General features: G+C 43.8%; 1 protein-coding gene across 5 annotated transcripts in view; it reads right to left on the bottom strand.

Annotated features, from left to right (window-relative positions):
• Window positions 1–1,186: 1,186 nt before the first annotated feature.
• Window positions 1,187–18,097, bottom strand: part of CREBL2 (cAMP responsive element binding protein like 2) — a 53,623-nt gene continuing 36,712 nt past the window's right edge. For 3 of the 5 annotated variants that reach the window (XR_011741883.1, XR_011741879.1, XR_011741880.1), the window contains exons 4-5: window positions 3,961–4,054; window positions 1,188–3,364 (exon numbers count right to left, since the gene is read on the bottom strand). Coding sequence is in view for 1 of the 5 variants with exons in the window: in XM_071816866.1 (XP_071672967.1) it covers window positions 4,017–4,054 (38 nt within the window). In the remaining 4 variants the exon portion in view is untranslated. Of the gene's footprint in view, window positions 3,365–3,960; window positions 4,055–18,097 lie in introns of those variants that run through there. The other 2 variants (XR_011741878.1, XM_071816866.1) reach the window with 2 other exon arrangements.

The raw sequence follows: 18,097 nt of genomic DNA, 5'->3' as shown, positions 1-18,097 counted from the left end.
TTCAGGAGCTGGGAAATATTTGCAGGAAAAAAAAAAAAACTGTAGTGCATTTCTTTCAGAATGCAATGGGTAAATAACAAGATTGTATTAAAGAAATTGAGAAAGACAATTTTCAGAGACCAAAGATGGATTCATACACTGTTTCGTTTGCAAAATATTACTTCTTTCATTGAAAATAAATATCAAAGTGAGATGGAGGTGCTTAGCCTTTGTATAGAAATATCGCCTATTTCTTCCTTAATATGCTGATGCAATGAATTCTTCAAGGTGTCTTTATCACAAAACCATGCAACCACATCAGGTAGCCAAAGGACTATGGATGAAAACAAACACAAGAGTTGTCCCTAGCCCACCCCCTTCCCTGTGAGCTCCCTCAGTCCTGCCTGGGCAGATGAACAGCAGTTTGACACTGGTGCCACAGGAGCTCCTTACAGAGCTGCTAGCAGGCTTGTTGGCTGTCAAAGACCTGGCTTGGATGCTACTGGCCAAGTGGCTGCAACAGACCAGAGCCTGGAGTGCTCTGGGCACTGAGTATGTACCAATTTTTTTGAGAGGGAGGAGGTTACAAAGCCCTATCACTGCTTGGCTACCCAGCTGGTCCCAGGTGCATCCCCCACAAGCTCTGGTGGCTTGTGGGGCACATGGGTGAGACATTTGCTTTGTCTTTCCCTTGGCCTTGTGAGCACATGGTGAGCATCCCTGGTACACTGGGTTCCTCCTGGAAAGGGGACATTTCTCTTGAAAGCTTGGCAAGCAGTGGCAGTGAGCTGCAGTCATTTGTGCTGAGCTGAGCTGAGCTGACCTGAGTGATATCCCGGTGGCGCTGGCGCTCAAAACTGTGATGGGGGAATAAATGAGACAGAAGGGTCTGCTGAGGGCACCGTCCCCCCGAAACCAAATGGTGGGCTCTTGTTTTCACCTTTAAACAGTCCTTTGGCAATTGGAGATGTGAATATTTCAGTACACAACTTCTGGAGCCCAGAGGTGGTTCAGATCTGGAGTATGGCACACAGGTACCCTTTTGGAGCTGTGGGGCCAGGGCACGGTGTCTGGCTCAGGTAGAAATCTTGTAAGCAAACTTACTTCTGATTGAGTGGTTCCAGACTGCAAACCATAAAAACTTAAATCACTCATTTAGCCGTAAAAAGAATCATAGGAAATACTTTTTAATGCTTTACAAAGAACTGTTACTTAACTGCATGCACACACACACACACTTTTTTTTTCCCCCAAATGAACATACATTTCCCAAAAATATTTCAGTAGGTTTTTACAGAAAGTGAATTTACCACTGCTGACTGTGGGCACTCTTGGTGGAAATCTCAGGGTTGTACTCATGTAACCATGGAACAGAAATGACATTTTGACTATCTAAATGCTCGTAGGCAAGATAGAAATAAATGATTATTCACAGAAATTATGAGCAGTATTATTTCAAACAACAAACACATTCAAGAACATCCAGGCAGGCTCACAGATAGTTTGCAAACAGAAAAAAGGCCAAACACTTCCATTCAGTTACTCGCTGTAGATTATTCATGCAGCTCTAATAACAGGCCCCTGTCTCCATGAGCCTGTGTCACATGTGGTCCAAAGCCAGGATGGTGGTGAAAGCTCCCGCTTTATTATTATGAAAACCCATAGTTGAAGCTTTTCTTGCCCATTCATTTCTACAGAATAAAGGCAAAGGGTGGGATTTTCTTCACAGGGTTTGGTTTGAAGTTACTTCATTTCAGTGGCACGCAAATTTTTTCAGCGTGATTTTGCAGGGTAACCAGGAACACCTGTTACTCTTTTTTTTTTTTTTTTTAAAGCACCAAATTCCTGCAAACCCATTCTTTTTCATCTGATAACTATCTGGTTTTCATGTTATGACAGCAAACACAGCTTGCAGCTAGCATTGTTTGGAAGATGCAAAAAATAGTATTTTTTGTTGATGGGAGGCTGGTTGCATGGTGTACAATAAACTTCCTACCAATGGCTACACTTACCAAAGCCACCAAGCTCTTGGTCAGACCTCCTCAACGACTCACAGCTTCCCATCACTGCTCCTCAGAGGTGGCATCCACCTACCTACCGTTTTCCTTTCTCTTGCTGATGTCATGAAATACTCCACACCATGCTTGGGTCACAGCTGTCTGGAATGTACACCATGAACATGCTTCAAGAAAAAGCATTAGGCCCTCTCTCCCAAAGTGAGGAGCTGAAAAAGAGCCTTGCCAAGCCTGGGGGTGCCCAGTGGGGCTGTTCTTGATGCAGGCAGCTGAGGATGTTTATTCTTCTGGTTCAAGCGCATCCTCTTCGCCCTTGGTAGTCCCCTTAGGTAAGGAAAGTAATTTGGGCTGGTGGTATACACTTCTATCCAACTTGAAACGTTCCTGTCTTTCTCCTAGAGAAGCTGGTCACATCTCCACACTTTTCCAGTGAAACAGAGATTGGTTTGATCTCCTTCACCTCAGGGGTTTCCAACAGCAGCTAATCTACGTGACTGTCATTTATGGGTCAGTTTGAGAATTGGATGACCATACTACCATAGCCCTAGACCCAAACTCACATCACTTGAGGTGCTCTTCACATCAAAGCAATAGGACTACATAGCTTCTGTGCCAGCTCTGGTTGAAGCCTGGCCCACTCAGAGATGCTGAGCACTGTCTGTCATAGGCATTGCCTGTAGGAGCCTTCTTTGCTTGAAGCATTAGCTAGTGTGCTTTCATTAAATGCTACACAAGCCTGCGGTTGTTTGCTACAAGAAATAAATTACGATGCATCTGCTCCAAGTTCTTAATCAGATGCCTCTGTGCTGCCAACCAGCATGCCAAAACGCTTTGGGGGGTCTGCCCATCAGTGCAGGCACATGAGGGGATATGGAAGTCATCAGGGGTCGAGGGTGCACATTTGCCCAAGTCAGTCATACACAACTCTAATTTATTTTTCAGACTCCCATGGGTGAAACTCAAAGACTTCCCTGCATGGCATGTCAGCTGGTTTGGTAGAAGAGTAGGAGAAGCACAGGTGAGTGAAGAGCTGATGGGGATGTGCTCTGCTTCAGCTGGCTCCTCCGCCAAAGGAGCGTGGCATCAAGGAGGCCCTTTGGAAAAATGCCCTTCACTCCTGTTTATCTGAACAACTCCTCTGTATTTCTTCTTTTTCTCATACAGCCAAACTCAGTGTGCCAACCATACGTGTTATGTGGGTGAAATCCGTGATAGTTCGCCTGCAGGACACCACACCATGAAGTCATCTCTCTCTGGGGCATGAGCCATCTGCCAGCCCAGGTAAGAATATCCATGAAGGTGATAGCCCATAAGCTTGGACAGTTCAAGTTCAGAGAGCTGCCATGGTCAAGTGAGGAGATATGGTGGACCTGCAGGGAAAATCAGATTGGATTACCCTAGAAGGAACCAAGAAGAGGCTTCAAGGCCCCTCTTTTCTCCCACCTGTATTTTGGAGTACTTACTGTCCTCCCAGGCCAGCAATTGCCTGAGATGGTCATGCCTGTAACGCTCTGATCAAGGATGGAACCTCTGCAAGGAGATCTGTCCACCAAAGCAGCCACACTTCCATGGATGTTATTACTTAAGTGTGGAAACTCCTCCCTATTCAATTAGGTCATATCTGTACATGAGACAAAGGCTCCCAAGCTGTTCCTAGGATTTATTATTCTGTGTTTCTGCAAGAGGAGATGGTGACAGAGACTGGAAAGTGCCCCATGAGCTCCAGCAGACCGAGCAGCACCATTACAAAGCACAATTGCTTGTTCTCCAACAGGTCTTTAGAAATGATGGAGCAGGATGTGTTAAAAACATGTTAACTTGCTGAGATTCATCTCAAGTCCCTGTTAGGGTTGTTCTTTTACCAACTGGTGTGTTTTATAGAGAATTAAATTACATGCTAAATTGTGTTTAAAATCATAGGCAGGCCAATACATTTTCTAATTGGGCTTGTTTGCTTTGCTCTTACCTGTCAGAACAGGCAAAACAGTTTTAGCTCAAGTTGCAAGGTTACAGCATCAAAACTCAATTTGGGACTCTGTAGAGGACAGGCTCTTCATTCACTGCAAAGGGAAAAAGAGGTAAGAAGAGTGGAAAACAGAAAGGCAGCTCACAGGAATGTCATGTCTGATGCCTTGGGCTGGGCCCTCACCTCCTGCCCACTGCTGACACAGCTTTTTCATAACTGTTTCATCTCAGTTAAGTCATGGACACATAAACGCAAAAAAAAAAAAAAAACCTCAAACTGTACCTGAAAATATATCAGACCTTGAAGTTCCGGGATCAAGAAGCAGGAAAGGTTTTTCATAGCATATGTCACACAAAAAAACCTTCTTTGCTCTTTTTGCTGTAAAGCCATCTTTGCTTAACAGTTACTCTCCTGAACAATGAGCAACCACAAAGGCACCACCACTATCCATCTTCTCCTCTGCCTCTTGGCCTGGCACATGAACAGCTTTTGTTGAACCAGGGCTGGGCACATGGTCTGCTCAGACACAAAACTTTTGGAAAACAGGAAGTTTCCAAAATAAAATCCTAATTGTTGCTGAAAAATAATCTACAAACTTGAAGAGCAAATGTTTTCACACAATGATTGTTAAAAAAATGAAAACCTTTCAGAAAAAAGAGTTAAGAAATGCTAGATTTCAACCAAAAATATTTTATGAGGAAAGCAGGCATTTTCTAAAAATACTCATTTAGCCAAAAGCCTGAGTTTTCAGTCAAAAAATTCACAGTGAAACAGCCAGGCATAGAAAAATTCACAATACCCTCCAAATATTATATTTGTGTGTCAAGCAAGCTGATGATGTAGTAAAATTACCTGTAAAATCAGCAGCAATAGGTCATATTTAACACAGGGAGATGATTCGGGAGCTGCCACGTAACAGAAATACCTCCCTCCTCAGCCAGTACACACCAGCTCTTTGGTGACAGAGCCAATGGCAGGCAGCAGGATTTTTGGATAGTTTCAAAGTACTATAGCTACACTGAATAGCAAACAGGTTTGGACAACGCAGACCAAGTATATATGAACCTCTCCTCCTCCACCGCTTCCTCTTGCCAGAAGAATGACAGCTGCCCCAGGGATGTGGTGGGACCCCTGAGGTTTGGAGCACATCATCACAGGGGCAAGGATCTAAGTGCTTGATAAACTGCATGGGCAGCATAAACTATACACACAGGGGAACCATGTGTTGTTGCCTCACCATTCCCAGTCCAAGTAGCAAGCTGAGGGTTTCAGAGGAGGAAGGAAAACAACCTTTTCTTTCTGAGCTGCTTTAAGTCTGCTCCCTTCCTCAGCTCCAGGACTGAACCCAAGGCTCCCTCTGCTGAGCCTGCCACACAACTGATGTCTGCTGGATCCAGTGTACTGAGGTGGTTCCCAAAACCTTCACACCTCCTGCACCTTCATCTCACCCTCTAGGCACATGGTGGAGGAGCCAGATGAGAACCTCTCACCCTGCTCCACCCTTGGAGAAGAAGGAGATGGAGCTACAGAACAGACCAGCACTGACTCCAGTGGAAATATTTCCTCAGATAAATGTGTATGTGTGTTTGTATATACAGTACCATGAACACTTGCACATCTTTAAACTCTTTTTGAAGATCATTGGTGCAGTTTCACTGAAAGGTGTGAGCTGAGTCAGCCTCAAGGTCTGCGCTGAGGAACTGCCAGCAGCTACTCAAACACTCCAGTTAACTGCAGAGATGCTATTTCCAAGATAAAAGAACAACTCATTTTCAAAACAGATTTTGGAGGCTTCTTTATCAGATACAGAACAAAAGAAGTGTTGTCCCAGCTGGAAGCTGAAGCATGGTATGAAGTGACGATTTTATTTTGGGCTGCCTTCTTGATTTTTTCCATGTTACCCCAGGAAAATGTCAAATAAAAAGTAAGAATAACCTGTTGTATATGCAGAGATCTTTTTTCTCAACTGTATATTACTCCCCACTTGGCTAAGCATCTTCCTCATAAATGTACTCTCCTGGTATCAGAGGTTTATATTTCTATACATTCTCCATTTCTATCCCTTTCATATCGTAGCCTTTGAAAGCAGAGTCCTCTTTCCTCACCAATAAAAGTACATCTGCCTTCCACCTCCCAAAATACATTCTTGTTTTCCCACACCCCATGAAAACACTTGCAGCTACAATATCCCTTCTTTGTTTCCCCCTTTAGCCATGCCCAGGTCTTCTGATTTCCATTTCTACCAAGTAATCTAACTAATCTCTGTAAGAAAAATCTCATGCCTAGGGTTACTAGGAAATCCACTTGAGGCATTAAGACCTATATTAGATCCTTTCTCTCCTTAAGTCTAGCATTTGGTGCCCACAAGTTAAGTGGATTAATCACGTCTTCTGTATGGTACAGTACAGTACAGTACAGTAAAGCTCCAAAGTGGTATTGCCTGTAAGAGAACTGCTGAAGGACCCCAAAGTTTCTGAAACCCCTGCCATGGATGGCAGCAGTGCTCCTTCTGGCATACTGATCTCTCTTGATCTGAAATGTCAAGGTACAACTCTGGAAGGTGCTGCGATGTTTTATTTTCTTATGAAGGCTATCTGAGCAGATGAAAGATTCCTGGGGTCTTTTTGGCAGGTGTCCTGGTACCTCTGTTCCTCACCTCCAGGCTTTCAAAGCTTGATGTTGTAGCAGTAGTTTGTCTGTAAGCCAGACAGGTTTCATCCAAAAATTTATCACCATGGCTCCATAGCCAGAGAGGCAGATCGGGAGCAGCCTCTTCACCTGTTCCCTGCCTCACAGCCAGAGTGTGTCCCCTCTGTCTCTAGCCCTCCCTCATTCTGTTTCCAAAACATACACTCCCTTGTTTAAAAAGCCAGCTCTGGAAATGCAATTGTAAATAGTAATGTTCTGCCTCTATGTTTTGCCACCACAGTAACAAGGCATCAGAAAATATCACAGTCCCTGAGATATTTATACTACCAACATGGCCACAAAATATCCCTATCTGTATCTTTCAAAAAAAACCCCCAAAAAACAGGAGCTGGCGCACAGAGGGATTAATGGCTACAGTTAGACCACCTACTGTGGCATCTGTAAGAGACTTATATTTCTGTGATGCTTAATTTGAAAGACTGAAGGAGTGTTTAGACCTTCTGCTCCCAGGGAGGCTAGACCTTGGCTTCCTGAATGTCAGTAAAAAGTAGGTTTGTATTCAGTGGAATTGTATTCAGTTCCCTTCTCCGGGGCTTGGATGTTGTGTCTCAACACACCACCACACCTCAAACACTGTATAAAAAAGTTGTCTCATGCCTGGTCAGCAGGACCTGAGAACCTCCTATTGCTCCTTTTAGCTCAGACCCCAGAGCTTATCTCCCAGCAGCGACAGCCCTGCATGATTCCTTACAGGTACTATGAAGATCACTGGCAGGGCCAGATACAAAATCCCATCTAACTCGATCTGTCACTACCACTGACATTTCATTAACTCACCAGATCAGAAACTGAGTTTTACACAGCTGAATCATGTAATTGCCCAGCCGCATGCAACCACTTCCAGCACAGAGCAGCTATGCAAGGCAATTTGATTCTACATGTACCCATTCGATTACTCAGTATAGATCTTGAAAGATAGTTGCCATGGGTTTTGCAGCTTGTTTATAAAAAGCAGCCTTGTTCCCTAACTATACTCATCAGCTGTCTTTATGAGCAGGCATAGTTGTCATTTTTGCAGGTCAGTCCAAGGAGCATAACAACACAGGCACTGGACAAACATCCCCATCCCAGGACATAATATCTCCATTCTTACTGCATTTTAATTGTTTGAGTCAGTTGTGAAACAAATAACTAGTGCCATAGCTCTGGGACACCAATGAATGATCATTATTGGCTTCATTTTACAGATGGGTAAACCAAGGCCCTTGAGATGAAGCCGTCTACCCAAGACAACACTGGACCAGCAAAATCAGGATGGGATGAATTTGCCTAAAATACCTGGGGGACTTGTCTAGAATGCTAAAAAAGTTCAGAGCTCAGCATGTTTTAACAGGTCACAAAATTCCCTCCTGCAGCATTCCATGGTGCACAGCCAATGTCGATGAGGCTTACTCCGATTCACCAAGGAGAAATTCCCCAAAACCCCTTCTCTCTGTCACATCACTGTCCTTGCACTCCAGCTTCCACTCATTTGTTTGCCACTTGTTTCCTCTGCATTTCACTGGGGTTTTCTCAGCACAGGATGACCGGGAGACAGGCTGGTGGCCCCGGAGCATTGGCTGGAGCTCGCTGACACCTACTGACTGAAGCCAGGAGTGCACACGGGCTGGCAAAGGACGGGAGGAAGCAAGACCAGGCTGCCCCGGGAGGCTCTGGAGTCTCCATCCTTTGGAGATACAGAAAGTACGACTGGACACGGACCTAGGCAACCTGCTCAAGGTGGCACAGCTTGAGCAGGGAGGTGGACCAGATGACTTCCAGAGGTCTCTTCCAACCTCAGCCATCTGTGTGAAGAAAGAAGGGAAGAAAGGAGGGAGGGGAGGAAGGAGAGACAGGAGAGGAAAAAGATTACTTCTGGCTGCCAAGGGACCAAGGAGAGCCCAACAATGGCAATGAGGCACTTCCCACCTCTGAACTGAGGAGCACCTCACATGTCCAGCCTCACAGGTCCAAATTAAAACAATCATGAAAGGTTGATATGCTGATGTACCCCCAGGACCTCGCTCTTGTCTAACAGCAAAGCCTCCACACCTGCTCTCCTCCTCCTCAAGCCCCTGTAGGCACCTCTGTTACAGTCCTGTAACCTTCACACCATTGTTCCACCACCAGTTATTTATCCTGGAAGAACCATGGCCTGCTCCAAAGCACTGAAAGCCAAAGACATCGTCCACAAGACACTGTCTGCCAGTGTGTACATGGACCTAAATCACCATCCCCACAGGACAGGAAAAGTGCTGTTATACTTTATACATAATAGATGACAAACAGATTGTTGAAGTAGCATCTGGTGTTACAAAGACCGTGTCTTTACATTAGCATCTAGGAGCCCTTCTGTCCTTGATCCACAACATTTTGGTAGCCCAACTGTTTGGTGTCTTGGGAGAAATCTTTATCATGTCAGAAGCATCAGAGACAAAACTATTTCAGTTTAACCCTTCAATAAGGTTATCACTCCTGCACCTAACAGACAACATGCATCTACACTGATTTCAGGCATGTTGCCTTACAGAAAAATATAACATCCAGTATTAGGTGGAAAAGTAGGATTTAACCTTAAATGAGCAGAACACTCACTCGGGTATAAGCACTACAACCCAGAAGCAACTCTCACACAAGGTAACACCTTTCATCCCAAGTGACAGCTGTGTGCTAATATATGCCACAGCCAGGTGAGTTTTTACTAGCAAGCCAGTGCCCCAGAGGTGAGAGGGCAGCTTTGACAACCCCTGCAGCATTAATTCGGGTCTCACAATCCCTGTTGTTTTTTTTTTCTTATTGCCCTGCTACTGACAGGCTGTGGCAGCTTTAGTTCTAAAATATAAGAAGAGAGCTTTTAGCACTCTCAGAGTTGCAGTAAAAGCCTGACCATGCCCTTAGACCATGCTGGATGGGGGCGGAATTTAAAAAAGATAAATGGAGATCTATGTTTTAATCCTTTATAGGCCAGATTCACAGTTTAGGGAAGGGCTAAGCTCTTTACAAGAGTAAAGTTTGCAGTGTTAAATCTATAGTCTTCTACAGGAGAAAAACCAATCACTTAATCTACCTCATTTCACAAAAGAGCCCATTAAAGATACTTCCTTCCTCTCCTCTTTTCTGAAGCGCTCACATGAGAAATGACACACAGGAGAAAGTACAGGAAAAAAGGTCAGACAGTATTAACATCAACGGGGGAGGCATCCATCTCAATTTTCCTTTCCTGAGAATTTTAAAATTCCCACAACTTCATTGCTACAGAGCACCAGCAAGCACAAACCAACACAGCATCATCGATTTTTGCAAAACCTTACTTCTTTTGCAAACTGAGGCTGGGGACATTGGTATCAGCAGATGTTTTTCTGAATGGTGCTGGTTTGGAAGAAAAGAAATTGCATCGTCACCATGAAACACATGCTGAATTTCACCAGAATATGTAGGACCTGGAGGAAGAAGTAGCATGAGACCCGGCTTGCTGAGGTGAGGAAAGTCATGCTTTTCATGACCCCAGCACAAGGTTGCAGCAGCAAGCTGGAGGGGTTACAGATTTATCAACTGCTCTTAAAGCCGGTATACACAGAGCATGCACAGTGGACACATGGCTAATGTGTGATTTTTATTTTGAGGATGGCAAGCCTAAACCAGCCCTAACTATAATCCTAAGTATAATATACATAATATATAATAATAATAGTAATATAATGCATTTTTATCTGCTACAAATATGGTCCCTCAGCACCAACATACTTACATGCCCAGCCATTTCTCAGCGTAAGTAATACCTCACTTGGGCTTCGTTATTCCTTCTATGAACTTCACATCTGATAAGCATTAAAATCCAGTCAAAAAATAGAAAACCTGCTCCTGCAAGAACAGTCTTGCCTGCTGTAGCGATTCCTCGTGACTCTTGGCTCCGCATCCCGACTACACAGCTGAGGGAGGGGAAGAGGCAAGGATGCCAGATTTTACCATCAGATGTGCGTTCTCACAATGCATTGATGTTAGCAAGTTTTGTGTATGAGGACAGAAGTTGACCCAGTGTCTTTCTGTTCACAGCGTTCAGGTTGTCTGTTGAAACAGGCGTGACTCTTGGATTGCCTGCCGCTCAGCTACCATAAGCCTAATTGTGATTATTTCGTCTTGCTTATGAAGAATCAAGTAGAGTTGAACTACTTTGAAACAGGCAGGCATACCACAGTGTAAATGAGAGCAGAGTCTGGGCCTCTTTTATAATAGAAAATCCATAAACCCCTCTAAAAACAGAAAAACGTGGTGAAAGAAGCCAGCCCCAGAAATGCTAGTAGAAAAGAGGAGAAAGGATTGATTGGAGCCATTGGAATTCACTCTGTCTTGGTTGAACTTTTCCTGAAACTCTTCATCTGCTGCACGTTTTCACACAATTGCAAGGCTAACTTCTGCTCTCCAGTACAACAGAGTTGGTCCAAAGTTACTTTACTTATTTCAGGGCCGTCACTCCAGACTTAAACTTAGTACAGAATTTAGCCCTGTTTAATGCATCACCACCTCCCCAGCTTGCCAGCTGTCACCCAGAATACCACATTTGTTTAATCTACAACTGCTGCAGTCTCAACATTCCTCCACTAAAAATCCTCCCTAAATGTGGTCTCCTTATAGCAGTGGAGGCATTTCTGGACCTTGGTGCCCAAGCAGATGCAGGTCATCAGCAGTGCCCTGGAGATTTTTAGTACAAGGAATGGGTGTATTTGTGTGAAACAAGGAAGACAAATGAGAGAGCAAGACCTCTTGAAGAGCCAGTACCTTCTGGATCAGGTCACTGAGAAATCCTATATAGGCACCTATACAGGCATAAAAAATGGGGTTCAGGGGAGCCTGATTCTGGACAGCACTGTCATTGCCCAGGAGATGTGCTGGTACCAATAGCTATTCAGGCTTCTATCTCTGCACTGACCGTCTTGAGTCCACCATCTGTTCAAAAGAAGGCAAACTCCTCCATAGGGCAATGACCGACAGCTCAGTTAATTTGTTATCATTCTTGGATTTACTGGGTGAGGCTCCAAACTCAGGCATCTAATTGAGGTGTCAGAATGGGAGGAGGTGTGAATAACCCCACTGTGGAAATCCCGCAGCCTGGTGGATCTCCCTTCTCCCTCCAGAGCAAAAAAGCCAGGCAGAGAGGCTGATGGGCATCTGCAGCTTCCTCTTGGCGTGGGGATCCCGAGGCCGCAGGAGGGCAGCATTGATTTTCTTTCCAAAGCGCCGCGCACTGGACCTCACACAAGTTCGTTCTTCGGAGAAGGAGCATTTTTAAAGAGTAACCATGTAAAACGTCCTGGTGAATGCATGAAAAGTTACAATGGGGTGTCACATCGAAAATGTAAGTGCAGCCTTGGCAGATTTCTGGTGCATGGAGGCAGCATCCCTTTTCTGGTTTATAAACCTCTCCAGTCAAATTCACCGTGGTGCAGCCTTCTCAACTAGCAACTGGGACAGGGAACAAGTCCCTTTTAATGTCACTGTCCCAAAAACACACTGACTGCAGATAGTAAATAACAATAACCCTCTATGACGATTCTTTTCTGTGCCTCTTTGGAGTACTTTTCTCTCTTGTGCAGTTTTGTGTGTATGAGAACGTTGTATACCACGACTGTGAAAATCTGTTCGACAGATAGGGGAGAGATGGAAGTCTCGCTAATATGCATCATTCTCCATCCTTCCCTAAGGCAAGCTAAGAGCTGCCAGGGTGCTGCCAGAGCTGTTCCTAAGAGCTGCACACTTCTGTGAACGCTCCCAGCTCCCAGCAGCTTTCAGAAAGTGGTTCAAGGAATAAAACCTAAACCTGTCCTAGGAAGGATTAATGAACTGGGTGCTGAGCTGGTGCTCCAGAGGGGAATTTACTTCCAGACACAAGCGCCTCCCCACCAAATCCACCTCAGGTGCTCCACAAACAGAAGAGGTCATCCTGGTTATTATCACCTCCCAAAGCCTCCCTGCCTCCCAGCTTGTGGCAAAGTCAGAGATGGTGTTCCCATGGTCCCCACCAGCTTCCTGCACCAGCGGGGTCCCCATTCTCCCCTTGACACTGGGATTTGGTATAAAGCCACTGCTTCACCCAGGGAGACAGAAGGCCTGAGTCCAGCAGTGCCACTGTCGATGCTTCAAAAGGGGGATTCCATTAAAGCTCTTCCCTGCGAGACAGGAGTCAAGCTAAGGGGTGGAGTGCTTCACAAATAACCTGAGTTTATTGCACTGTGGGGGAAAGTAAATTACCATAACTGTTCAAGTGAGAAAATCTAGTGTCCCTAGCAAGTGACAGATGATGGCTACTTTTCTAATAGACATACATAGTAAACTCACACTCATTTTTAAGAGCAAATTCAGAGGTGAGGGGAAACAACAGCCAATGCACAGAAAAACCTATCGGCCGTTCTTGGGGCTTGTCTGTCATTTGCTATATTTTTGTTTGAAATCTGTTGCCCATTTTTTGTAACAGTGGTAAAGCTAAGTCAGAAAAGAAGTTGGCTTTCTAACAACACATTATACTCCAGCCACAACGTTTCCTATCTTGTATTCTCCCAGAAATATCATTCACAACTGAAGTAACACTCAATCCACCAAGCGAGTGTTCTGCAGATGTCAAATATGACTTCAGTTTCCAAAATTTGTGCACGCCTTCCTGATACAGAAGTTACTTGTTTTGCTGGTCAAGATTTATAATGATATGGAGCTTATAGGTAGTTCATAAAAGAGTGATGGATAAGTGTGATACGCCTATCAGCACCATTTATCACGGGTGCTAGGAGAACATCAGTCAAGGGTATTTTATCAGTTGTTGTAAGTAACCCTTTGACCTTTTGGGGTCTGTAAGAATTGAGTCATCAGTTAGTAACCCTGGAATAAGCTATTTATATAAGCAACTTCAAGATAAAGCCTGACCTTGCTTGCTCTGTGTAACTCAAGCCTACAATTCCAGAGTAGGAAATTATTTCCTTACTGAAGTCAGTGGGAGTCTTTTTATTGATTTTAATGAGACTGCCATCAGGCTGAAAGCAAGCATGCCTATAGCACTGCTTGGGTATATTTCGCTCGCTAAAGCCATTTGATTGCATCTTTTGGAGAGAACAGATGGACCTGATTTTCCAGCCATCATTGTCAGCCAGGCTTGACCAGAGGGGTGTGAACAGGGATAATGAGAGCATATAGAACTCCTAAGCCCTACGCCAGATTTGTTGAACAAACTCCATCATAACACAGGCAAATGTCTACATGTCTAAAAATGAAGCGTGAGAAAGAGCTATGTAAGATGAGAAGGTCACTGGGACCCCATGTGGATTCAAACTGTGTTGGGAAGTCCCTGGCCTTCCTTCACGGAAGCAGAATTAAGCCGCTGGCTATAACAAGGCAAGGATTTTACAAAAAGAAACTGAAAATTGTCAATGCATTAAATGTGAACAGGTAAAAATGCTTATGGGAGTGTTTATACGAGGAATCTTTCCAGTTTAGGCTTTCTTCTCAGAAAACTCAAGATATCCATGTTGTGATTGTTTAAAAAAGTAAAATATTCTGTTTCTCTGTTTGTCAAGGCCAGGTGAGGAGGATGCTTTATATGTTGACCTCTACCAACAACTAACATTTCACTTCCTTTTGCTTGCTTTCAAAATGTCATGAGCTCTGTTTTATGCTTGGGGAAATAGAAGCAAAAGGAAGGCTTTCTTTCAGGAAGAATATTACATTTTACATTGTTGATATAGAGTCAGTTCTCATTTCAGCCCAGCAGAGTGACCCTGCTATGAAGCCAGGGTAGCAACATGGGAAACCAATCTTGTTTATTGATAAGCATGTTAAACTTATAATGGAAATAGTTCTTCTAAGGAGAGCTATGGAATCCTGCAGTGATCCAGTCTTCTTACCCGAAGGTAGGCAGATCAAAGCAATTAATAAATTCAGAGTTCAGTAGGGATTGGTTTGCTTTGGTTTGGTTTAAGGTAAGTTCACATCACCAGTTCTGGTCCATACAAGGCCTCCAAACTAAGCTGTGGTTCTCTGACTGACTTTATCCACAAAGGACCATTTCTGTCACCTCTTTTACACTAGTCTGAAAAAACACCATTGCTCTGCAGTAGGAAAGTAAAATCCCTTTTTTTACTTCGTTAAGTAGAAGGTAGGTACCCAAACAGACCAAAAAAAGATCTCCTATTCAGTCTTGAGGGGAAAAGAAAAAAAGATAATTAAAAAAAAAGGTTCAAATTCAGGAGTGTGTATCAACTTATAATAATAAATTGTTGACTCTGTTTTCCCTCACACATGCTTCCTGTGCTTGCCATAGCATCTTTTACAGCACTGCTCCTTGTTTAAGGATTCCTGGCTGGCGTTGCCAGAAATCCTTTCTGTCCTGATCCTGCTGATTTGACTTTGACATCACCAGGTGATTGGAAGCTATCTCTGAGTAAGAGGCACAGGATCAGTGTCACCAGGGAAATGAATTCCTCTTTAGAGCAGATACAGATCTTGCTGCTGCTTCAGCATCAGTCCTCCCCCTGTTTCAAATACATTAATTTAAGAATGCAGGAGGTGTGGCGACCACAGACACAGAAATCTGACTCATTCCAGCTGCACTCTGTGCATGTAGGTCACATGAAATGTCAGCTATTACGATGCATAATGCAGTATATTAACTTCAGGGCCCAGTGAATGCTGCTTCGCATGCAATGCTTGAGTAGGAGACAAAGAGAACTAGTTCTTCAGCTTTGATTAAACAGAAACCTAGGCATTCCCACACTTTTCTGAACACAAATGAGAGTGAGTCATGTTTCCTCCAGGCAACTTACTATTTCCTGCACCATGCAGAGATAAGATGTCCCCAGACGTTGTTATCCCAGAATTTTACTTTTTCTTCACAGATCTGTGCTCAGGGGCCTTACCGGGGCCTAAGCACAGCTAAGCAAAGCTACAGCTTTAGCTCAGCTGTAGGACATTTCTCACTACTCTCTGAGTCACTGTTGGGATCTAAATAGGTGAAAACAACAGACAAAACAAACAAACAAACAAAGCCCAACCCTTGATGGGCTACCCTTTAGGGGCACAATTCACAGCAGACCTAAAAGCCCTGAGGGATCCCAAGTGACCTGTCCATCCCTCAGGCAAAACCAGGCTGAAATGCAGCATTCCTAGAGAACATGGAGTCGTTCATGCACTGGAGTGGGTTCTCAGATCCCTGAGACTAGTTCAGCCCTTGCATAGCCAGTGAAGATGTGTTTAAGCGGTAAAAGGTTGGGCTTTGCCACGTAGCTTCAGTGGAGTCACCATGAATTTCCTCCAGTGTTCCTGAGCAGAATCTGGCCCAGAGAGCTTAAATAACATATGCCAAACTTCACGCCTGTGACATCAGCCAAGGCAGGAATTTGAGACTGACAATTTCTTATGCAACCCCATTGCTGCCTTCAGCCCACTAGGACTAGTGACCCTTCTGTGCAGGGCTCCAGAGCTTGGATCCGCTGAACAAAAGGTAAAGGTAAAGGTAAAGGTAAAGGTAAAGGTAAAGGTAAAGGTAAAGGTAAAGGTAAAGGTAAAGGTAAAGGTAAAGGTAAAGGCTGGAGATGGATCAGAGCTTGGGCCCGTGCATAAAGCACAACTGCTTTCCCACTGCCTGACCCTACGAACACAGGCTACATACACACCACATGGGCCACCTCAGGCATAATGGTCCCAATACACTGAAGGCAGAACGTGCCACATGTTTTGATTTGCACCTATTACTTCACGTCTCTGTTTTTCTGCACTGCCCCTCTCCTCCCATGCCCCTGACAAAACTTTCTAGCACCAAGTGCACAGAGTGCCTTTCTGTCCCCAGTCAGGTGTCATTTGGGGGACCTAACATCTCTGTCAAGGTTTGTCGCTGGATCCAGGGACAGGAATAAAAGATTCTTCAACACTAGTGAATGTGACAGGTCTCCAAAAACAAATCTGAGGTTTACTTCCAGATTTGGTCATATAAATGCACAATTCAAAACAGATCAATACTGAGTGAAAATTACTTTGCCCTGCGAAAACACTTTCAAAATAATCAACAGCAGCTGTGGCTCCAGCAACAATTTACATTGGATTTGGGATAACATACAGGCAATTCAGGACAAACTTGACAAAATGCATGAGTCCTGTTAGAGAAACAAATCTCCTAATAAGAACAATTGATGTTTCAGGTTCTCTGGATATGCTGAATGAGGTGTACATCCTCACCCCCCTTCCAGTTTATCAATATCAAAATGAGGTACCTGGATTTTATAAAGGCTTGATTAATTCAGCAGCCACGAGGGTAGATAATGTGAGCTAAGCTCATGAGAAACTAATATCACTACATATTTCAAGCCTTGATCCTTATGTCTGTGTGGCAAGAAAGGGAATTCCCAAAACAACTGTCAGGTGTTTAGGCCTTCTTCCAAAACATTGTGCATTTAGCACCACCAAAGCTGCATCCTTAAACTAGAAGAACAATTGTGTGAGTCAGTCCAGGAGTTTCCATGTCCCTGTGCAATTCTCCATCAACACAGGTGTCAGGTAACCTTCCTTCACCGTCCTTCATTGTCAGTGAAACTAATAAAGAAGGTGAAAGTTTATCTTCCTCTGACACTGACAATTACAAGGAGGAAAACAGTAAAAACAAGAAATTTGCTGGGAAAAATCAGTGAAGTTTGAAACACAGAGTGAAATATCTGGAAATTAAGCTGGTGCATGGTCAAGCTGCCATTACTATTGCCACTCTCTAACTGGGCAGGCATATTTTGTAGATATGTTTGGAAAGTCACATTCCCACCTTAAACTTTATAAAATTATTGCCTTAGTTAAAAAACATATCTTTTCCTGAATCCCAGTACGATACCTTCACCAAGACTTCTCCCAACCTCCAAAAGTTGTGAATTCAGATGATTTTCTGAAAGCAATGTGGCTTATTGGCTTAGGACAGTTTAGATCTATTAAGCACTATTCCAAACTTTTTTTTTTTTTTCAATCTTCCTTCAAATTCACATGAAATTCAGCACCCACAGTATCCTTTGGCAAGAAGCTCCATAGAGCTACACCCACACTTCAAGGAAACAAACTCTTTTGCATATTCTGAGCCAGGTTCCTTCATCTGATGCCCCCTTCCAAGCTATTCTATTGTAAGATGGACAGACAGTCCCTATTCACACTCTCTGTGTCATTCACTCTACCAAATCTGCCCACACTTTTCTAACCAGGTTAAACAATCCTAGTCTATTTGAATCATTTTTGCATAGAAGCTATTCCATATTTCTTACTTGTTTCTTGGGCTACCTGCTCCACTGCATGCAGTGCAGCTTAAAAATGTAACATATAGGAAATTAAACCATACTACAGTAATTACTCTAAAAGAAACCCTGTTTATTTCAGTGTTCTTCCTTGAAAGCAACTTTCAATAAGCAACTGCACTTTGCCTCCACTACCCTAAAGACATTTA

The sequence above is a fragment of the Patagioenas fasciata genome, chromosome 1 (genome assembly GCF_037038585.1).
Source record: "Patagioenas fasciata isolate bPatFas1 chromosome 1, bPatFas1.hap1, whole genome shotgun sequence".
Taxonomy (NCBI): domain Eukaryota; kingdom Metazoa; phylum Chordata; class Aves; order Columbiformes; family Columbidae; genus Patagioenas; species Patagioenas fasciata.
This window is presented reverse-complemented; position numbering and strand designations above follow the sequence as displayed.